This window comes from Lasioglossum baleicum, chromosome 4 (assembly GCF_051020765.1).
Source record: "Lasioglossum baleicum chromosome 4, iyLasBale1, whole genome shotgun sequence".
Lineage (NCBI taxonomy): Eukaryota > Metazoa > Arthropoda > Insecta > Hymenoptera > Halictidae > Lasioglossum > Lasioglossum baleicum.
This window is the reverse complement of record NC_134932.1, coordinates 742,136-765,554: the sequence shown is the minus strand read 5'-3', so window position 1 is coordinate 765,554 and position 23,419 is coordinate 742,136. Positions and strand designations below refer to the sequence as shown.

The 23,419-nt window shown below is 43.8% G+C and overlaps 4 protein-coding genes across 4 annotated transcripts; 1 reads left to right on the top strand and 3 right to left on the bottom strand.

Annotated features, from left to right (window-relative positions):
* Window positions 1–7,322: 7,322 nt before the first annotated feature.
* LOC143208153 (uncharacterized) lies at window positions 7,323–8,579 on the bottom strand. The gene has a single exon (XM_076422291.1). The coding sequence runs from the start codon at window positions 8,577–8,579 to the stop codon at window positions 7,323–7,325; it is 1,257 nt and encodes a 418-aa protein (XP_076278406.1).
* A 5,681-nt stretch (window positions 8,580–14,260) lies between these two features.
* LOC143208151 (uncharacterized) lies at window positions 14,261–14,647 on the top strand. The gene has a single exon (XM_076422287.1). The coding sequence runs from the start codon at window positions 14,261–14,263 to the stop codon at window positions 14,645–14,647; it is 387 nt and encodes a 128-aa protein (XP_076278402.1).
* Window positions 14,648–16,629: 1,982 nt separating this feature from the next.
* On the bottom strand, window positions 16,630–17,458 carry LOC143208150 (uncharacterized). Its single transcript, XM_076422286.1, has 2 exons — window positions 17,323–17,458; window positions 16,630–17,251 (listed from the first exon to the last, which is right to left on the bottom strand). The coding sequence occupies exons 1-2, from the start codon at window positions 17,403–17,405 to the stop codon at window positions 16,630–16,632; spliced, it is 705 nt and encodes a 234-aa protein (XP_076278401.1). The 5' UTR covers window positions 17,406–17,458.
* Window positions 17,459–17,635: 177 nt separating this feature from the next.
* LOC143208149 (uncharacterized) lies at window positions 17,636–21,452 on the bottom strand. Its single transcript, XM_076422285.1, has 4 exons — window positions 20,329–21,452; window positions 19,316–20,256; window positions 18,587–19,263; window positions 17,636–18,256 (listed from the first exon to the last, which is right to left on the bottom strand). Exons 1-4 carry the CDS (start codon window positions 21,450–21,452, stop codon window positions 17,636–17,638), a joined length of 3,363 nt encoding a protein of 1,120 aa, XP_076278400.1.
* Between the last annotated feature and the right edge of the window lie 1,967 nt (window positions 21,453–23,419).

The following is a 23,419-nucleotide window of genomic DNA, read 5'->3' as shown; positions in this document are numbered from 1 at the left end:
TTATGTAAGGGGACCATACAGCCAGTCAATAATTTTTCTCAACATCGATTTGTCAAACTTGAGGTAAAACACTCATTTGAACGGAGTTCAATGAACGTCTTGTTTAATTTCATAAATATATAGAACGGTCCCCTCTGAAAGATTTATGTAAGGGGACCATACAGCCAGTCAATAATTTTTCTCAACATCGATTTGTCGAGGACCAACGGTTTTTCTCACGTGCGGAGATTTCGACGAACGTCTAATCTCGCGAGTTCGATGAACGTCTTGTTTACTTTCGTAAATATACAACGGTCCCCTCTTATTAACATTCCGGTGGAGGATTGGAACGAGATAACAACAGTCAGGGTACTGTTCGAGAATCCGGTGAGTAAAAAGTTAAAATAATTTTATATATTTATTAATTAAAAAATTAATGCTTAATAACATTTTTTCTTTTTTACAGACAGAAGAGGAAGAATAAAACATAATTAATAAAATAATATATTTATTTAAAAAATAAAAATTTTTTATACATTTATTATATAGGTTTTTTATTTCTTAATTTATTTTCGTTCGAGCGCCGATTCTTTCGCGATTCCACAGACATCCACACTACGAGGGTTTGGCGGGATTGTGCCGGGATCGACTCCGATCGGCACGTTGCCGCAGTTCAATCCGCTGACGTATCTGCAGAATCTCGACCAGGCGCGATGCTCCTTCATGGGATCATCGTCCTCGTCCCATAGAGCCAGCCGTATGCGACATTCGAAACATTCGACGCTATCTTCATAGTCCAGACTGAAAAATCCAGCGGCTGCGAGTTTCTCCGGTTGGACGATGTGTGAGTAACGCCAGTTGCGGAAACTTTGGAGTCTGTCACGTTCGAGACGATAATCGGGTGGTGTTGTGTGATCGGTTGTTGCTACGGCTGCGGGATCCATCTCCGATTTTGCAATCATTGTGAAACATTGTGTGAAAAAAATCAAAAACGTAAAAAGAGGTGTATGTGGTTGTGACGTGGAAAAAATTTAAAGTCGCGTCTTTATAACTGATACTTTACGTGTTTTTATAATTGTTAACCCATGCTCGAAATGTTCGCACTTCGCGCAGACTGCAATGGTATGTGACGTTTTTTGTCGGTTGCCAACAGTGAAGTCGACACGGTTCATCATCAGCAATTTCATACATGGGATCGTGAACTAGTACATCGTATTTCGGACAGTTGAAATCTTCCAAATTTATCGAGTTTATTTTCATTTTTCGAAGGATGTCTTTCTCGAAACATCCACCTTTGTACGCTACGACAGGATTCGCGTAATCGCACACAAAATTTTGAATTACATCGAATATATCGTGCTGTTGATTTTTTTTCATAACCGAAATCTTTAAATGGAATCCCGTGTATGAAATTGCTGACATACCATGCAGACTTTCTGTCGGCGTCGGATAAACAATGAAAGTTCTTCCCCAAGCGAAATTCGGAGAGTTCGAACGAGCCGTCGTGACAAACATCGATCATAGCTAATTCTTTGCATATAAATTTTTTTTCCACAATGAAACCGTCCATGTCAATGATTTGAGTGATTCGATCCATCTAAATAAAGAAAGTATTTTCACTAGATTTTACGTAATTTATTAATTTTTATTGTACTTACCGTTGAAAAAGAGAGGGAATGCGCAAAGTTGACTGGTCGGATGATAAAAACACACCAGCGATGTAACTTCGTATAGCGACCGTGATCGTCGACGTTTTTTATGCTATTACTTCATACGGCGACTGCAGCGAGCAATTTATAATGCCGCTAATGTAAACATGTCAATGGAGAGGAGGTAATATTATTAGTTTAATTGTGTGTGTATGTATGTATGTATGTGTGGATGTGTATGTGAAAATTTTTCGAGAAGGTATTTTAAAAATAAAGTTATTCGAGAATATCTCTTTTGTATTTTATTTTATTACAAGTTCCTTCTTTTACAATTCTTATAGAATAAAAATACAATTAAAGTAGAGAAATGATAAATATTTGTAGGGATCTTGGGTGAATAGGGAGTTTTCTTTCAAACGGAAGTAAAAACAAGAATATTTAATGATAGAAAATTAATAAGACAAAGTTATATGACAAACTCGCTCGATCGTTATCTCACTCTAAACACACTCTCTCTCTCTCTCTATACTCGCCACTCGACCTCTCGCACGACTCTTCACGCTCTCATGACTCGCAACGCACTGACCTGCATCTCAATCCCAGAAAACGATCTCGCCACACACACACACACACACATTCATACCGATAACATGGACACGCACTCCTTAAGATCTATACATAGTTCGTAGAACCCACGAGTCAAGGATCCTACACTCGGCCATCCTGCACGATATCTGTCCCCAGATATCTGTATTTATTCTTCAGCTGATGAGATATCGCTAGCTTCATCAATCCACGGCTTCATATGTTCTGCCGAAGTCGACGTCTGTTGCGGACCCTCGTGCTCGCCTACTTTATCTACAATGAAACGGTCGTTCCTTAGAACTCTTGCCACTCGATACGGACCTAAATATTTGGACGCAAACTTCAAGCCCGGGCCGTATTGGGTTCTCTTTATGGCCACCAATTCGCCTTCTTTGTATTGCCGAGCCTTCTTTCTATGTTTATCGTAGCCACGACGATTCTCACGCTGAACTTTTAAAATACATTCCTTAGCTTGATTCCGCTGCTCTTCTCTGTTGCTTTGAAACATATCAACCCACTCCCTCTCTATCAAATCACGAATATCTGCATTATCCTTCATTCTTGGGTGTGTCCCAAACAATAATCTGAATGGCGTTGTACCGATGCTTCTATGAGGTGTTGCATTTAAAAATTTCTGAGTAGTGTCCAAATAGCGATACCACTCATCCGGTTTGGGCGCAGATAACTTTGTCACTATTGGTATAAGTGTCCTATTTACACGCTCTACCTGTCCATTAGCTCTTGGCATTCCTGTCGTTATCAGACTGTGCTCTATTGCTTCTGATTTGCAATATTCGCGAAAATCATTCGAAGTAAAAGCGGTACCACGATCGGAGATAATTTTCCGAGGATTTCCAAAAATCGCTGATTGCTTTTTTAAACGTTCTACCACTTCGGAGGTAGCTGTAGTTTTTGTAGCATACAACCACACAAACTTCGAAAATGCATCCACGACCACAAAAATATGCTTGTAACTCTTTCGCGTGGATGGAAGTGGCCCGAGATGGTCAATGTGATACACATCTAATGGAATGTTCCCTTTGTCAATGGAATGTAAAAATCCTTCTTGTCTCCCATGATTTCTTTCGGCTAGAATGCACGGAACACAATTGCGCACCACTTTCTCAACTTTTGATTTTAAGTCTGTGAACCAATAATCTTTTCTAATTAGAGTCTCTGTTTTCGCACTCCCGAAATGACCGTTCTCGTGTACGCGTCGAATAATTTGCGATTGCATAGAACGCGGCACTATTAATTTCACGTCACTCTCAATTTCTTTAAACAAAAGTCTATTCCGCACTACGAACCCACTTAATTGTTTTTCATTCACTGCTTCGAAAATCGGTTTCAAACTCTCATCCTTACACTGCGCTTTACGAATTCTTACAATTATGCTATCCTCACATTCGTTCATCAACATACACTGCGGTAACGGATTTCGGCTTAATGCATCTACGTGTCTTAAACTATTTCCCGAACAATGTTCTATTTTATAATTAAACTCCTCTAATAAAAGAGCCCACCTCGCAACTCGAACACATAAATCTCTCTTACGCATCGTTAATGTAAACGCTTGACAGTCTGTGATTATTTTAAATGGTATACCCAACAAGTATATTCTAAATTTTCGTAGGGCTTTAACTACTGCCAAAACTTCCAACTCGTAACTAATATATTTTGATTCCGCTGGTGTCGTTTTTCCGCTTGCAAAGTACACCGGATAAAACTTATCGTCAATATTGTTACGCTGCAAGAGAATTGCACCATACCCATGCATCGAAGCATCCGTATGCAACTCGGTCTCCGCTTCTAATCTGTATAATTTTAAAACTGGGCTATTGCTCAAAATAGTTTTTAATCTCACAAATGCATATTTTTCCTCCTCCCCAAAGTGGAAATTGACGTTCGATTTCAATAAGTTTGTTAACGGTCGTGCGATCACAGAATAGTTTGCAATAAATTTTCGAAAGTAACCAGCCAAACCCAAAAAACTTTGATTTTGCTTGAAATTTTGTGGCTGTGGAAATTTCATAACCGCCTCTGTTTTCCTCTCTGATGGGCGAATACTTCCGTCTTCAATTATGTGCCCTAAAAACTCTATTTTAGTCTGCAAGAAGCTGCATTTCTTCCAATTAATTTCTAGACCAAATTCTTCCGCAACACGTAATACCATTTTTAGTTTTTCTACACCAGTTTCGTAATCCGTTGAGGGAACAATTAAGTCGTCCATATAAGTCAAAACCTTTTTCTCATTAATCAAATCTTTAAAAACAGCATTTATAAATTTCTGGAATACTGCGGGTGAGTTACATAAACCAAATGGAACATAAGAAAATTCATACTGGCCATCCGGTACTATAAAAGCAGTATACTTCCTACTATCTTTATCTATAGGCACGTGAAAGAATCCATTTTTCAAATCTAACGTACTAAAAATTCGTGAACCTTGCAAAGCGTCCAATTGATCATCGATCAGCGGCAAAGGATATCGATCTTTAATTATTTTCGTATTCAGTTTTCTATAATCTATACAAAGCCTGCTTGTACCATCTTTCTTTTTAACGAGTACCACTGGGCTAGCGTAGTCAGAAAGAGAAGGCTGCACGATATCGTCAGAAAGCCAATTCTTTATATGTTTATCTACTTCTCCTTTCTCAAGAGGGGATAAACGTCTAGCCCTCTGATACACTGGTTCGTCATCCTTAAGTATTATGGACATTTTCACACCCGTTTCCCGTGTTTTAACCGGTTTATAATCTTTAATCAAATCGTTTATGATGCTTCTATGCTTGGTATTCGAAATTTCTGACAAATCAATCTTGTTTGCTTCGTCTATACAATCAATTTTGTAAATCTCGGGTATATTACTTTGAGATTGCTGTTCTTTTTCAACGCTACGGATAGAAATTACACCCCTCTTGATATTTATCTCCACAGTGTTCAAAAAATCTGTGCCAATTATTAAATCATGCTGCATTAATGTATCAGATATTACCCAGATATTTATTGGATACTCACTACCATCGATCTCTATTCGTGCGTTAAACTGGCCTATCGTCTTATTAGCTTGAGATCCAATTCCGCAAAATTTTATTTCTCGTCGTATTAATGCTGGCGACCCTATTCTCACGTACTGTTCTGCACGCATTACCGACAAATCGCTACCCGTATCAACTAGCGCCGCCAAACTCTCTCCATTCATCCTTACATTTTTGTAGTATTTTTCGCGCGTATACTGTGAAATATTACAAATGGCATTCACATCATCTTTCTTCGGACAATTTGCTGCCACGTGGCCAAACATCTGACATTTAAAACACTTCGCGCCGCGATTTCTTGAAGGACAGTTCATGCTATAATGATCTTCCATACCGCAATTAAAGCAACGATTAACATTTTTGGGTACTTCCCTTCTCTCGACTCTCGATGACGTAAACCTCTCGTTCTCCCTCGGTGGTCGCCACGGTCTCTCTTCCACTCGCATCGGTCCATACGCTCTGTCATCGGATCTCGGTTGGCGGTACATCCTTTCTTCTTCCCTCGGTGGTTGAAACGTCTTTTCCTCCGTCCTCCATGGTCGAAATGTCTTCTCCTCTGCCCTCCGTGGTTGAAACGAATTTTCCTTAGCCCTCGCATATGATGAATACGTCGTCGGCAAGAACTTCCCATACGATGACACCCCCTCGAACGCCTCCAGCAATGATGTCTTCGTCGCCAGTTTTTGAGTGCGGGCAATGTTTCTTAATGTGAAATCTGGGATTCCCTCGATAACGTAGTCTACAACGTCTTTGTCACTCATGTTAAGACGATTCGCCATTATCACTTTCTCATGCATGTATTGGCTAAACGCTTCCTCTCGTCTCCAAATACGCCGCTCAAACTCCTGCCGCAAACGGATCCTGTTTGGCTCGCGGTAAAACATTTCTCGTAACCCTTTCAATAGTTCTTCGACTGTCATTGCGATGCATTCGGGTTTTGAGTGAAACCACTCGAACGCTTTTCCTCTCAAACGTGACGAAATAACCAGCCTCATTATTTCATCCGTCATCCGATAAGTTGTCTTCAGCAATCGCACCTGATTTTCCCACATTTCATATGTTTCCACGTTGCCATCAAAGTAATTCAGCATCTCCGCCACCATTGATGTAGTCACACGCGGTGTTATCTCGTCTTGTATTGTCCGACGAGATATATTAGCTGCTGGCCCATCGCCGCCGATTCTTATTTGTTGCATACTTTTCAGAAATTCGATCTCTCTGCGTGCCAGGCTAAGTTCGTCTTCCTTCAATTTCTTCTCCCTTTGACAAAGTTCAATTTCCCGCTGCATGTCGGCCCATTCCATCTCACTCACACGATGGTTGCCTCCCTCTCCCAACTGCTGATCTTGCTCGCGGCTTACCGATTCGGTTTCACTACCCTTCGTCCAGTTACCCGATGGATCAGCTTCCATTAGTCGGTGTATTAATTCAGCTTTTACACCCGTTGTACCCAGTCCCAAAGCCCGCAGTTTTTCTTTCAATTCTGGTACGGAAAAGTCACCGGGAGATTTCGTCGGTAAACTCATTGCACAAACAAATATAACCCACAATAGATCGCGCTATAATCAATTATCTCAGTCTCACAACTCTTATCGTCACAATTGTGACTGTCACTCTTGCTTTCAATTCCTATTAAGCACTTTGATCCCTAATAGTTGTCACTTTTCACACGAACGAATATCCAAACTCACGGATTTTCGTAGACACGGACGAGCCCCCAAGTTTGTAGGGATCTTGGGTGAATAGGGAGTTTTCTTTCAAACGGAAGTAAAAACAAGAATATTTAATGATAGAAAATTAATAAGACAAAGTTATATGACAAACTCGCTCGATCGTTATCTCACTCTAAACACACTCTCTCTCTCTCTCTATACTCGCCACTCGACCTCTCGCACGACTCTTCACGCTCTCATGACTCGCAACGCACTGACCTGCATCTCAATCCCAGAAAACGATCTCGCCACACACACACACACACATTCATACCGATAACATGGACACGCACTCCTTAAGATCTATACATAGTTCGTAGAACCCACGAGTCAAGGATCCTACATATTTTTAGAGCGGTTTAAGTAATTTTTCGAACAATGTTCGTCAATGGATTGTACTCCACAATGCGGTCGTGTATCATTAAGCAGTAGGCTGTTGTCGATGGGGGGACATCGGTTCGACATTCGAATTCGATTCGCACGTCGACCGTAGCATTTTTTAGCGCTTCATTTTGTCGAGAACAATCGAGAACGACGAGTGGACCGTATCGCAGGAAATCCATGGTGTTGAGTAGCGCTTCACCGTTTCCATAGTATGATTCTTGGAATTTTGCATACATGTCGTAGAGCAACGCGTATTTACCTTTCTCAAAATCGATATTTAAATCATCGTACGGATATGTTTCCGAGTTCAAGTAAAGACGAATATTTGTCAATGCGCAATGATCGAATCGCGTAGCTGTTTTCTTTAAGTTATTCTTTCGATCGGTTTGCAAGGCGAATATCACGTATCGCGGTTTTTCCATTTGCAGAGCTGTTTTTATCGCCCATGTATGCTTCGTAGTCGTCTGTAGTAGAGGATATTCGTACAGATCCCACGATCGAAAGCTCATGCCGATCGATCTGTCGCTGTCTAAAATACGTAACATGGATAGCTTATGTATTTCATCCAATGCAACATGTGGCATTCGCCATTGAATTTTGTACAGATCCAGAATAGGTTTCGCGTTGTTGGAAGGACTGTACAATGCGTCCACGTCGGTACACGAGCGAATCAAAATCAATTCGTGTCGAGCATTTATCACAACACGTTTGTAATCTTCACAGAAGCCTAATAAAATGTTCATAGGTACACAAAAGTTGAAATGTATCGCAGCCGTGGCCGTTGCAGCCTGTTTCTGTCCACCATCACCATACAGCCAGCCAGCGTTGGACAATGCGCCGCTTCTCGTTCTGGACAGACTCACGTAATTCTTCAGAGTTGTCGTCGCACCGGGATTTCTGGATCGATCGATTTCTACACCGTTCAATTCGTAGCGTATTTCCTCAAACATAAACGCAACGGCATTGTTCTCAAGAGTTGCCGTATCGATGCTGGATTCTCCTCCTGATCCAGTCGGTAATTCGAGTTTTCTCGGTAAACTAAGTTTTCCCTCAACGTATAGGAAACTTTTACATGGGAGCGTGTACAGGTCTTGTTGCTGAATGGGTATCCTTATCTCGTCGCTGTTCTCGAACGTTGTGTTAGCATACGGATTGTACGTGTGCAGCTCAATCTTCGTTATGCGATTGTCGAAAATCGGTGCTTCGGAGATGTTCAAAATGTTGTCAAACATGATTTTTTTCCCTCTCACTTTTTTACAATAAATCCCAAAGATTGTAGATACTTGGCGTTTTCCACGGTTAATTTCTTGCGAATCGATGACTTTACGTTTTCCTCAGCGGTTAGTTTCTTGCTGTTGTTGCTGCAGGCGCTGTTGTTCAACGTATGGAATGTTGTATTGTTATGAATTAGCATTGCTTCGTCGCGCATGTAGTCGCACCGTGATTTCTTCACCTCGAAAATCAATCAAACGTCCGGATTGATCAACTATGCGAATCGTTAAATCGTCAATTACTCGTGCGACGATCGGAAGGTAAATGACTCGCGCCGGCGTTTCCGACAATTTATACCCTGGCGGTACCTGAGGCGTGAATTCATGTATCGTGTGAACGAGTTTACCGTTGTCGTACGATCCGGTGGTTATGTTGCATTCTACTCGTACGATATTCACGCTGATGATATTCACAGGCACATTCGATGTATGCCACGCGTTCGGTGGTAAAACACGATCCATGGAAAATCCTAGGATGGATCCCACGTTGCCGGGCTTTGCAAAGTTTATTTGATACTTGCTTATAATTTCACTTTTCATGGTGTTGGTGTTGGCTCGTAAGACCAGCGGATATTCGATATCAGAGGTGGTGGACGACTCATCGACATTTTTTGGGGGATATCGTGCGCATATTTCACGTTTCAAGTATGCGTTTATCCCTTCCAATTCGTATGAACCGTCGGGTATGACGATCTCTTCATCTTTTTCGCCGAAGTAGAATCGATTGTTTCCAATGTTGGCGCTGATGTTCGGTATCGTGTAATAAGTTTGCAAATCGAGCAATCCCAGCTCGTATTCGCCATTGCTCAGATCTATCGGCGGAAAGTGCTTGGACGACAGCACGCTGCTTCTTCCCGACAACGTGAACGTAAATGACTTTTTCGCATGCATCGTGCAGAGAGAGAGAGAGAGAGCGACTCTTTCCAGAGAATTTATTCTCGGAGGAACTTCACACACAATTGCCCACACACGCTTTCGTTATAATTTTGAAAACGTTCGTGGTTATATAAGATCGTCGCGTTCGCACCGAAATAGCGAATCAACTCGATCGGTGGTCGAAGATTTCCAAAACTATCAAAATATTTGACACGCGAGCCGTGTTTTATATAGGCGACCCAGTGCGTTCCCGGCCCACAACTATTATCTAGATTGACTATACCTCGCTCATTTACCCACGCACGCAGCGGCAAATCGTTACGCATAAAAACTCCGCGAAAGTATGGTAATCCTTTACAGATGGCCATTAATTCAACGTCTGTCGTCATGTTGTCTTTCTTCGTTGTTTTTTTTTCTTCTTCCTCTCCTTCAAGCCTTTTCCATGCTTATACGGTGCGAAACGTAACCCACGACCCTCCATGGCTCGATTGTGTCGCTCCGCTTCTTGCAATTGTTTCTTCGCAGCTTTTGCATTGTTTATAGCTTTGAATACTCCCGCGGCGCCACCCGTCAATGCTCCTATAGCTGACAAAGCGGGCAACAACAACGGCAGAAAACCACCGCGTTTGGCGATCGGGAGAATTCGTTTTGTCGTTTTTCTTTTCTTTTCACCTTTTTTTTTTGTCAAACCCATGCCCAATTTCGTTTTAGCTTTCATGGCTGCCAACACTGTAGCTGCAGACACTTTTTCTCCCAACGTTGCGTCTCCAGACGTTACTCGATGCAGCGCTCGATTCGCCAAAACGTGATCGGCCGCGTGACGATTTTCAAGATCCTTGTACTGCGAATACGCTATATCGTGCTCGCGACAGGCCGCATCCAACGGATTGATTCCTCGATCCCCACGAGCTAATCGCGCGGTCAGTTTCGTACCAGGACCGCAGAATTGATAACCGGGTATATGCAATTCGAACGGTAATGCGTTTATAGCTCTGTTTAAAAACCCCTTACCCTTATGTGGACCGAGACGTCGTTGTGAACAACGATTCGTGCGCATAAGCTATTTTTTCTGCTCTCTCTTTTTTTAAAAGAAAAGAACTTCCTCACGTTTGGAGGGGGTGGGGAGTGACTGATACCGACGACGTTTGAGCTCTCGTATAAATACTATTCCCCCTCTCTCATCTAGTCAATCAGATCATGCGTTTTGTAAGACAATCTTTGGATATTCGTGTTCCAACGTGTCGCGCGTTCGACGATTGTGACGAGACGATGCGTAAACATGGATCGTTGTTACCATGCAATGTACGATGCGTCATAAGCGGCCCATCGGGGTGCGGTAAAACGAACGTTATGATTAGCCTGCTGGAAAGCGAGAACGGACTACGATTCGCAAACGTTTATGTGTACTCAAAATCGCTGAACCAGTCAAAATATCAATACTTGAGCAAACTGTTCTCATCCGTGGGGGAGGATGTAGGCTACTTTGCGTTCGCGGACAATGCCGACGTAATCCCTCCCGCAGAAGCACGACCCGATTCGATATTCATCTTCGACGACGTGGCGTGTGACGAGCAGGATATCATGAGAGAGTATTTCGCGATGGGTAGACATTCGCACGTCGATTGCTTCTACCTGGGTCAGTCGTACGCGAGAATACCTAAACATTTAATTCGCGACAATGCCAATCTGTTGATTCTGTTCAAACAGGATACCATGAACTTGCGTCACATTCATCAGGATCACGTAAATACCGATATGTCGTTCGAGACGTTTAGCGCGTTATGTGCGAATTGTTGGCGAAGGAAGTATGGATTTCTCGTAATCGATAAAGATAGTCCCGCGAATCGCGGTCGTTACAGACGTGGATTTAACGAGTTTGTCGTACTGTAATGAGCACAGTTGCTCGGTAAGGGTTGTCGGTGTTGTATCGTGACTGTAAATCTCTCTCTTACGCTTCCAAGCAATATGCCGGCTCAAAAGGAAAAGAAGGAGAAGCTGCGAGTTTCGGTTGCAAACGAAATTGCGAAGACCAGCGATACCATACGTAAAAAGTATTTGGCGTTGAAAGTTGGGAAAATGGCGACCGAGGAGAATTTGCAAACGAATTTACGACCAATCGTTGAACCGTTGAAACAGCTAGTTCAAAATACGGCTACTGTCGAGCCGAACGACAACGTGTTCTCAGATATCAAGGAAACGCCACCACCCTCCCCTCCACCCTCACGAAAAAAAAGAAGATTCTCAGATGTTGGAGGACCGCTGACCTCGTCCTCTATAAAAAAAATGAGGGTTAATGGCGATGACAATGACGACGACAATGACGACGACGACGACGAGGAGATGGAGCCGACGAACAAGGCATCTTTGGAATCTTCGATGCGTGATATTTTTGAAAATCCTGAAACTCATCAAGAGGAAAATCAACATCTATCCAAGAAATTAGGACCGTTGGCGCGCGAGTATTTAAAAAAATTTTTTACCGGTCCAACGACAAATTCCGACAACGTGTACGGGGTATATTTGCACGATGATAAACTGATGCTGGGAAATTCCACATTCGATGTGAACAGCAACGACGATATCATCGTTAACGGAGGAAGGTACGAGGGGACTCACGGTCTTTACGAATTGATATTCAATAAAATACCCGACGAGCGGCTGTACACCGAGGATGATAAGAACGTGTACAAAAGAATTCTCAATCTTACGCAAGCACATCGACGCGGGAATCAGCTAAAGGGAAACAAAGGTTACAAGTATAAGAAAATTATAGGACCATTGTTTTCGTCGCGAAGTGGGAGAGGGATTGAACTTCCAACTTCTATGCGCGTGACCGACCATCCAATCGATTACGTGCATTGGGACGATCCGAACGAACTCGTCGATCGTCTGAAATTGTTAACCGCTTCGAAGAATGCCGGTCATTCCAACCATGACAATGAAATAATGTCGATAATCGAAGAACTTCGCGAAGCCGGTATAGTTATAAATTAAAGCGTGCATGCGTTCGTCAAGTCAGTGACGAATGAAATGTCAATCGATAAAATTGTTACGGTTCATAAAAATGCGTATTCATCTTAATTGTTGCGAAACGAATCAAACGATATCCTCGGGAGGAGACGACGACGACAACGGTGAAAGCTGGAACTTGAGATTTCAAAGTCTAAGGATAAAACTGGATGAGATATTTCAACGAATACTGTGGATCGCAGGGCAGGTAAAACGGTTGTGCGAGCGGTACGAGTTGGTGATACCTGAAGAAGAAGAAGAAGGAGAAGAAGAAGAAGACTAACTCGAAACAATGTCTATCAACAAATTTGGCATGGTGTTTCGCGAAGCGAACAAACGCGAGTCGAATGTTTCTCCGATTTTCTATCCTGGCGTTTTTAAAAGTTACGTGCGCGATAACGCTATATGTTTGAACGATGATGCTAAATTGTATGATGCGAAAGGTATGAGGATCGGGCGCGTGGCGAATCCCGAGGCAAACGATCACGCTGCAACCAAAGTATACGTGGACACGCTTAACGCGAAGCTCGAATCAGAGATCATGAAAAAACTGGTCAAAAAACTGAAAACCTCTCAAGAAACGATAAAGTCCGAAATATTGGCTACGATACAAGGTGTTCCATACGATGCAAACGAAAATATGAAATCAACCGATATCAACGCGACCTTGAAGGAGAAGGTAAAAAGAGGACGACATGAAATAAGTCTGAAATATTAGCTAAACAGGGGATGAAAAGCTGATCGAAGTCCTGAAGACCGCTAAAGAAACGATAAAGTCTGACACAAGAAACGTGTCGGCGGTCCTTGAGGGAAATCCGTGGATATGATGTGCAATCGTCATACTGTACCTGTACCTGTCTGTAGCTGTTCCTATACCTGTCTGTAGCTGTCTGTAGCTGTTCCTATACCTGTCTGTAGCTGCCTGTAGCTGTTCCTATACCTGTTTATACCTGTCTGTACCTGTTCCTGTGGCTGTCTGTAGCTGTTCCTATACCTGTCTGTAGCTGTCTGTAGCTGTTCCTATACCTGTCTGTACCTGTTCCTGTGGCTGTCTGTAGCTGTTCCTATACCTGTTCCTGTACCTGTCTGTAGCTGTTCCTGTAACCGCCTATACCTGTCTATACCTGTACCTGTACCTGTTCCTGTACCTGTTAGTCATCGCTTTAATGACTGGAAAGACACGATTGAAAAGTGAATAATCGGTTAAAGGGAGAGCGAGAAGAACGACGACGACGACGATGAGTAAAAAAAACGTGGTGGAAGAGCTGCATGCCCCGGCGAGACGTTTTTACCCGCGTAGACGTGTGGTTGTGCGGGGATTCGATGATCTTTGGCAAGCCGATATCGTTGAAGTTCAAAAATACGCGCGAGAGAATCGAGGGCATCGATATATTCTAACGATAATCGATGTATTTAGCAAATATACATGGACGGTTCCTTTGAAGAGTAAAAATGCGAGCGACGTGTGCAAAGCTTTCGCATCAGCGTTGAAGAAGGACGGTAGAGTCCCGAACAACTTGCAGACCGACATGGGGAAAGAATTCTACAATACAACGTTTCAAGACTATCTAAGGAGTCGCAACATCAACCATTATTCTACGTTTAGCACTATGAAAGCATCCGTCGTGGAACGTTTCAATCGCACATTGAAGAACAGCATGTGGAAATTTTTCTCGTTGAGCGGAAAATATCATTGGATCGATGCGCTTCCCACGTTGACCGAGGACTACAATAATCGAAAACATCGTACCATCCGTATGCGACCCGTCGACGTGAACCGTAAAAATGCCAGCCGCCTTCTGTCCACCGTGAACGACAAGATGGAGATTGCTGGTCCTGCCAAATTTAAGCTCAATGATCACGTGCGCATTAGCAAGTTCAAAACCCTATTTGACAAAGGATACACGCCGAACTGGTCAACCGAAATATTCAAGATTATCGCGGTGAAACGAACGAATCCTGTCACATACCTCTTGGCCGACGTAAGGGGCAAACCGATTGCCGGAGGATTTTACGAACACGAGATACGTGCGACAAAATATCCTGACATATACTTAGTTGAAAAAATATTACGTAGGAAAGGAAATAACGTATATGTAAAATGGTTGGGGATGGATGCGTCACATAATTCATGGATATCTTAAACAAATATACTTTGTGACGTTGCAACGTTTGCGACGTCCCTTCTCCGTTTGTTCCGTGCATATTTTCGAGAGCGATAAAGGACCGGACCGCCCTCTAACGGGACACGTACCGAGACAGGATTCGAGAGCGCTCCTTTAAGAGATCCCGATATTATCGAGGACCTCCTAATGACATCTGTCGCGCGTGCCGAGAACGGCAAGTTTCAGGGCCGTATATGGAACGCGCAGAAGGAACCACCGACCGTCCGAATTGTCACGGGAAATGAACAATCGCCCCAAGGTCAGGAAGCGCCCGACGGAAAAGCGAATGGCCGTTTCGAGAAATTAGAGCTTGGTGCGAGGACACTCGGCAAGCAAACCGGAGGCGCCGCCAGGACAGCAGCTTGCGAACATCTCGTCCGATACGGACTGACGGAACACCCTGACGTCGTCTCGCCCCATCAAGGGAGAGCTGCCCCGGGGTCGGTGCCCTCGTAGCCAAGAAGAGGAAGCCCCTCCGCTGGTCAAGTCGAGCGATAGGCTCCTTGACCAATTTCGTGATTGCCCGGGGCCCTAGGGCGCGAAGAGGGAACGCTCCTGTGCCGTCGAGTCACGCCGTGGAAACACGCCATAGGCAATTCGGAAAAGCGGTCGAGTGGGGGGAACCGCGTTCGATCCGCTAGGCGGCCGAAAATCGATGGATCACTGTCGTGCTGGCTATCGCAAATTACAGACGTGTTCGCCATTGTAATCGCGCCGCGAGTTTGTACGACGTTCGGAGAAAAGTGTCCCAGTTTGAGGGTTCCGTGGCGTGCTCAGAAGCTAGTCCGGCCGAGCATTGGCTCTATCGGGAGCAGATTGTCAAACAGCGAGAAATCAGAACGCCACGAGAAGCGGTAAGTCGCACTTGTGATCCATTCGGTATTTTCGTTGCGCGCCGGCTCGACCTTCGTCGTGCGAGGACGAACGCTTCCCGTTCGGTCCTCGATAATTCGCTCGCATTCCTTTCGGAATGCTTTGAGATTGTTCGGGAATATTTCGGGAGAGTTTTCCTCTGTAAATTGCGTGCGGAAGAGTGTCTTCCGAGGAGTCGCGTTCGCGAGAGTAATTCAATTCGGTATCTTCGCGTTTCTCGAATCCTGTGTCTCCTGTCGAAACGCGTATTCTGTCCGTCGGCGTTCGATCGCGTAATCGATAACGTACGCGTCGGGGCGATTCACGTGCGGAAGTCATCGCGGCAGTCTCGCAGTTCGCCGGTCATCTGCGCCTCGCGTTTCCGAAGTTCGTTGCGAACGAAACGACGATAATTGTCAGCGGTATCGTTGCGAGCGAAATCGGTAGGACAACCGCGCAGCGAACGGCCATCTTTTCGCTATCTTGTATGAAGAGCGCGGGCTCTCGGGTCGCGGCCACGTGGCCGCTGATTTTGTAACTCAACGACTGCTACAATAAATAGCTCGAGACCATATCGTAGTCGAATTATTCGATTCCCTGTGAGATCCGTCCTGCCGAGAGGGCTGTCCTAGTCACCCCGTGTTCGAACCATCTGGCCTAGTCGCGACGTCATTTTCGATCCGCGTATCTCGAAGATTCGGCTCTCGACCTCGGCGTCTCCGAGCTCGAGCAGAGTTTTGCGTTTCGTGTGGCATCCTAGCGGTGCCTGGCGCCCGAACCTTTAGCTTTCGTGAGGAAATCGTCGAATCTTCGAGTCTCGTATTGTCTCGGGCGGACCGCGTGCACTCGGCTTGCACGCGGCCTGGTCTCAGCGCCTGCAAGGCCCGAAGGTAACCGGCTTCCGCGGGTCTAACAGCTCGCCGGAAAAAGGTTAACGTGACAACTTTAATTTTGTATTTTCTACTCGTATTTTATATGTAAGATTTATGATAGTGAAAAAATGTAATTTGTAATAAAATAAAGTACAAAAGAGATATTCTCGAATAATTTTATTTTAAAATAATGTGTATCGTTACAAAAACACACACACACAACAGTAATTTTTTAACCTATCTGTTTTGCGCCGCGATGATGTCAGCGCACGAAGCCGCCAGTTCACAATCGATCAGTGAACTTTGATCGAAAGATTCGCTCTCGACGATCGCTTTCATGATATTCTTCGCGTTGCTATCCTTCACCGCAGCGGCAAAATTCATAAATTTAGCAGTCACCGTAGGAACATTGTCGATCAACCATGAATACATGTTGTACACGCAGAATTCGAGATTGTACAAGTTATGCATAGTTCTTTCGTTGATGTACAGAGCCACGAACTGATTCGATAATTTCACCAGATTCATACCATTGTGATTAACTATTTGTAATGTTAAATCATCGCTCATTTTTCGACACTGTTTCTGCATAGATTGTAAATTGGAAATATACTCTTTCGTGCGCAACAACTCTGTCCATGCATCCAGGGAAAACGTGATCTCGTTACTGCGATTATCTCCTATAGCCAGTTCCACGCAAATATCATCACCAACGTGCACACCAATTTCAAGATATTTAAAATAATTTCCAGCTATCGAATATCTTCGACTCAAGACTCGCGCGCCGTGCAAACAACTCGACGGTGACGATGATGATGGCTGTATCATCGATGCAATGGGGCTGCTATTGTGAAAACCCCTGCAACAGATTTCAAAATTAGACATTTTTCTAAATTTCTTTTTTCACAATTTTTCATCTTTTCTACTTACATATTATTTAGCCTCTTCTTTTTGTGCGACTCCTCGATGTTTGAACGATCACATTCAGCGAGTGGACGACGGTTGTGCTGCATCGTGCTGTCTACGTTTTAGCGACGGTTGTCTTGATCTGAAGCATGACGCTCGGGATACGATATTTTTATATGCTGTCTCCCCACCACTCCTTTTACAGATAAGATCAACAAAATGGCCGCATCCCCTCTCCGACTAGTCTACAAAGATTTACAATAATCTCCCTACCACTTCGTTCTCCCTACCACTTCCATTTCTTTTACGAGGATAAAAAATGGTGACTCGGTTTTTCTTAATTGATGCTATAATGCCCCCAAGGAAGCGTATCGATCAAATTATTACAAATATATCGCTTATCGTCGTTCGGACTCAATGCTAATTTTACTTCCGACATCGAATACACCTGATGTTGTACGGACACTATACGATTACTATTAACCCTCTTTTCTGTATTATTGTGAAGACAATCAACATAGTCTTTGAAACTGATGTCTCGAGCGGTAACGTTTGTTCTGATGCCTTTGATTTTTTTAGTTTCATCATCACCATGCACTCGAATCGCATACATTTTTGAACGAAGTCCTACAAACTCGGTCATAATTTTACCGCCATTCTCATCCTTCATCAATCCTAGTTGTTTATTATTCGCAATCGGAACACCGTAAACGTTGTTCGGATCATAATTACTTGTACCGTATCGATGGATATCACGTTTCAGCAGCGCATCGTACGCGTCATCGCAAGCGATCTCGTATATCAGGCTGTCCGTGTCCGTGTACAAAATCTTACAATTTTTCTGGAAGTTTGGGTACCTGTACTCATAATGGAAGCTGTACAAATGAAATTTCGATATATCCAATACAGCCATGCCTACGTAGATTGGTTTGTAAAATTTAACGAGCAGCTTTTTCATCTGAATCGCGACGAAGTCTTCGGAAAACACTGTATAGCTGTGAAAATTTGGTCTAGCTATTAATCCTTCGGCACCGTGTTTACCATTCCATCGAGAAAGTAATTTCACGATGGCATGATCTCGAACGTTCTCCATCGTTTTCCCAAACACAGCATTGTTCATTAATTTGAACAAATTCTTGGAAAAATCGTTGGTCGCGTTGGCGCGTAATTTTGTGTTCAAATCGATGTAGCCATGCAACCATCGCGACTGTCGAAACTCTAGAATTCGGTGAATTTTCTTCAATTTCAGATTGTGCTTTAGACTTTGTTGGAGGTATCGATAATGTACAACGTATCGTTCCTTATCGTGAAGTGTTGCCATCAACTTTCTTTGACTCGAGTCGGTCGTCGTGCCGTGACTTGGACAAAACGGAAGATCCGCGTGAGCATCGTGAATTTCGCGTGGATACTCTAAATCAACCTCCAAAATGTATCCTACGGGGCTATCGATTGGAATGGATTCGACATCGAAATTATCTATGTCCTCCTCCACCCATCGAAAGTCTCTGTACGGTAGAGGTTGCGACATAGCCCAACCGTACAAATTATTCACGTCGAAATACATTAAGTAGGTGGATGGTTTGCTCGAGTCGTGGCTAGATGAATATTTGTTGTTTGCGCATGCATATCTATGCGAACACTGACTCAATCCGCCACGTATTCCTCGCTCCACAAACAAAAGCATGTCGACGTCGGTGAACAACTCCAATTCAATCTTTGTCATTTTCATCATCACGTCCCATGCGAAACCGGGGAGCGTGTAATAATGTGCCGGATCGAGCTTGTAATTGTCGAGACAGTCATCGCGAAAATTTTCAAAAACATCCGCCAACAACAGCACATCTAATTTTAAATATAAATCGCTGTACTGTCCAAGCGTTCGTATAGCGAAACGCGACCAAACCGTATTCGCGTGAAGGTAATCGGCGTCGGATATCTCGCTGCCATTCAACTGATTGTAAAATTCTTCGCGCGACGGCAAACATGTATCGTTTAATTTATCATACGATAGTCGTACGATAGTCGATAGTCAGATAGTCGTATGGGAACACGCCTTTTCTGGTCAACAGGTTGAAATCGTTGTCGGAAAGATATGCAAATTCACCTCGTACGATGCGTAATTTGCTTTTGTCCAAGTATGACGACAGCTTGTCCAGACTCGAGTTCAAGAACTTGAACGAGTCGATGAAGCGAAATTTCAACAACTTTGCGTACTTTCGCTCTTTACCCGGCTGTCTCTCGATGGAAACGTTTTTCGTGAAAGAGATATACTTTTCTTTCGTCAATGGCAACACGTTTATCTGCCCCTCGAACGCGTTTGCTAATTCTTTGATTATGAAATGCGCGTCGTAACCTGATAAATTATGAAAAACCACCGGTATCGTGTATGAAGATTGATAGTTCAAATTGCATCCATTATGAGCCGGACCACGATACGCGCCCGTGAAATGGCAATGATCATGTACTTTCGCCGCGTCGGAAGTGTCAAACGGTTTCTCGCAGACATGACAATGTGTGGCCGTATGAAAATTTAACTTTTCCACTTCAGTTAGCGGATTCATTGGCACAGTTTTATCAAATATCGGCTGTAATTTGCAACTCAGCTCGTATAACCTGTTCACGAACCACGCTGCACATCCCTCTTTATCGCGATAATCATGATACTCGGACAACGATTCATCATAGCGACAATGCATGTAGTATCCTATACTAAACGCGTGGTGTTGTTGATATTGTACGCGTACCGCACGGTCTTGCCCTTGCTGTTCCCCAGGCAGCAGCAGGCACTCCAAGTCAGCATAAATAACGAACGGCGCCTGTTCTTTGTTCGTGTAGTTCTTAAACTGTAACCACTTATCTTCTTCCGATATTGGAAGCTCCAGAGCACAATCGTTCATCCGTTCACAGTCAATCGTATGCATGTTTAATCTCTCCGGCGTGGGAAAATATTGCAAACACCTGTGGGAAGGAAAAAATTATGTCGTTTTTGCTTCAAAGAATTTTTTAAAAACACAAAAACGTGCAACTTACCGATCACAAATATACTTGAGATTTTTCTGCTTGCTAAGCTGCGACGAAACCAATCGTGACAAATTTCGTATACATGCGAAATGGCTGTGCGTCTTTGCAGCATTCTGTAGAAACAGTAAGTTTACATGTCTCCTCCGTTTCTGCCCGGTCAAATGAAGCGTTACACATTTCTTCCGCACCCATTCGAACACGTTCACGGAAACGTCGTTTTCTCGTTCAAATTTCCCAATGTCTTTGAACAGCATGGGTGATTGAAAACCTTCGGTTCGAAGCACCGTTTTGTAGTGCGGATACGATGACAAACGTGATGGATGTGCCTCGGCCGGATAGAGACCCACCACGACCGCCCAAAAAAAGCATGCTTCATCCTTGCTGACCACGTTCATGACCGCTCTTTTCAGCTGTATTGTTCGAGGCAAGTAGGTTGCAGCGGCGCAGCCGGCTTGCAACGGCTGGTAGTTGCTGAAGTTCACGATCAAATGTAGTATCTTCGACAGTGCCCACCCGCTGTCTCGCTCTTGAAACTCTTCCAGCGATGTCAAAATCGTCGGTACAACGTCTCTCTGATACCACTGTCGTAGATCGCTTGTCCGAAACAATGCAACGTTTCGCGTGCCGAAACTTTTCACGGAAACCTCGTTGGCGCGCTGCATGAATTCCGCCTCCAACGATACGTTAGCTTTCAAGGATGAATGCGTATTTAAAAATTCCGTAACGCGTCCCGTAATTATTCGTTTCGCGTGCTGTAAAAATTGTTTCGGATCGATATGTTCGACGTTGATAACGATGCCGGTCGATATGCGATTTTTAAACGCCGACTCAACATTTTCCCAACGGAGCGTCGAGGCTCTCGCACACCTGTGATCGTATAAACCTCTACCGGTGTGCGGCGAGGAAATACGTTCATGCAACGCAACGCTCAAAGTTTTCATACGACACATAATCGATGTTAAACTATGTTTCTTGCCTACAGACAATTCATCTTTCGCACAGGCTAGATAATTCACACAACACTGTAGAGACTCGATGTACGAGCGATGCCATTCGCGATACTCGTCCATAGTTTTCACCAGCATTGACATGCGCGTCAAACACTTCAACATTTTTTTCAACGTTTCAGTCATTTTGCTGCCGCACAGTTGTCAACAAAATATTTCTTTCAACTTCGATTTGATATCGTTCGTTAAATTTCCAGTTCTCAAAATATAATTACACTTTGCATCCAACGATGCGACGTTCACCCGTTTCGATGATACGGACAGTACGTGAAAACTGTCACGTATGGAAAAATGGCTGATCTTTGAATCTCAACACGATAAACGCTTGCAACGATGGACCGTTTACGAAGACTTCGCGTTCCATCGCGCCCTGTTCTTTTATTCTTGCCATCCCCACCCCAACTACGATAAAAAATATGGATGAAAATTATTGTGAATGTTACTCTTAATGAATGTTTACGACGGCTGGCTGTATACGACGGCTGGCTGTATGGCGATGACAGACGGAAACAGCGACACGGTCCTCTTGCACTACATCGATAAGAGGGGACCGTTGTACGAAAGTAAACAAGACGTTCATCGAACTCGCCAGATTAGACGTTCGTCGAAATCTCCGCACGTTAGAAAAACCGTTGGTCCTCGACAAATCGATGTTGAGAAAAATTATTGACTGGCTGTATGGTCCCCTTACATAAATCTTTCAGAGGGGACCGTTCTATATATTTATGAAATTAAACAAGAAGTTCATTGAACTCCGTTCAAATGAGTGTTTTACGATAGCTGTATGGCGATGACAGACATAAACAGTCTTGCATGTAGAGACGTGAAAACATAAACACGTTCGGACACGTTCTCAGGGATCACCCCTCCCCCTCCCCCTCACCAGGCAATACCAGGAAACTGGTCTTGAATGCAATACCTGGAAACTGCCCCCCCCCCTCCCCCCCACCTTTCAAGATATGGGCTGTATTGCCCCCCCTCCCCCTCCCCCAAAAACATGATGCAATAATTCCATTAAAAATATGACGTAATATATGCTCGTGCAATACCGCTCGGCGGTACCGCACTCCCGTGAAGTGGCGGTACCGCTCTCCCGTGAAGTGAACAGTGGCTTAGACACCGACGAGATACTATTAAAGACTGCCAGCCTTATGGGAGTTGGCGAGCCCGAATTTTTCGGTGTTTCTTACGCCCTCTAGGATACTTTCTGGCTCCATCCAGAGAAACAGAAGGCCAACGACGGCATTTTGTCGGTGAAGAAGACCACTGAGGAGATTCTCGTCGCGATGCATCGGCGAGAATGCGAATTATCACGAAACTATATCGATTATTATTAAATGTTACATTCTCCGCCATATTTCAGACGATGTTTTGGCATTATTGTGGCACTATTTCGAATTTTTAGCGACGTGGTATATCAGATCACTGTAACTTTCACGTTATCCCCGCGCCCGTTGCGCCCGGTTACCGGGCTCGCTGAATAGCACAGGGGCTGGCAGTCTTTAATAGTATCTCGTCGGTGGCTTAGAACCCGTGTATAACATCTACTGTAGGTTATTGTCCGGACTAAGTGTCGAGACGGATTCTTGTCCGGACTAAGTGTCGAGACGGATTCTTGTCCGGACTACGTGTCGAGACGGAGTCTTGTCCGGACTAATGTAAGTGTCGAGACGGGAGCTGATCCAGGCTAAGCACTAGTGTAGAGGGCAGCACTATAATGGGCACGGCCAAAACCCGGGCGTGAGCACTCTCATATACTCTCTGACTATATCCGTGTGCGCTGCTTGTGCGCTTGTGCCAGCCACAATCTATTTTTAGAACTTGCCATGTTGCCATGCTTTACGGCTTACGGAAACGAAACTGAAATTCGACTGTCGAGCCGTCGAGCGTATGAATCGCAATCTGGAGCTAGCCTTCGAGTCCCCGTGCAGCGAGGATTTTTTTTTTATTTTTATTTTTCATTACTTTTTTAATTACATTTTTTAACCTTCCAAAAATTTAAAAATGTTAAAACTATGTTCAAAATATGTATTCATTTTAAATAGAAACGTTTTGTTACTGTCATAATTGCATTAATAAAAATTGGTATATGA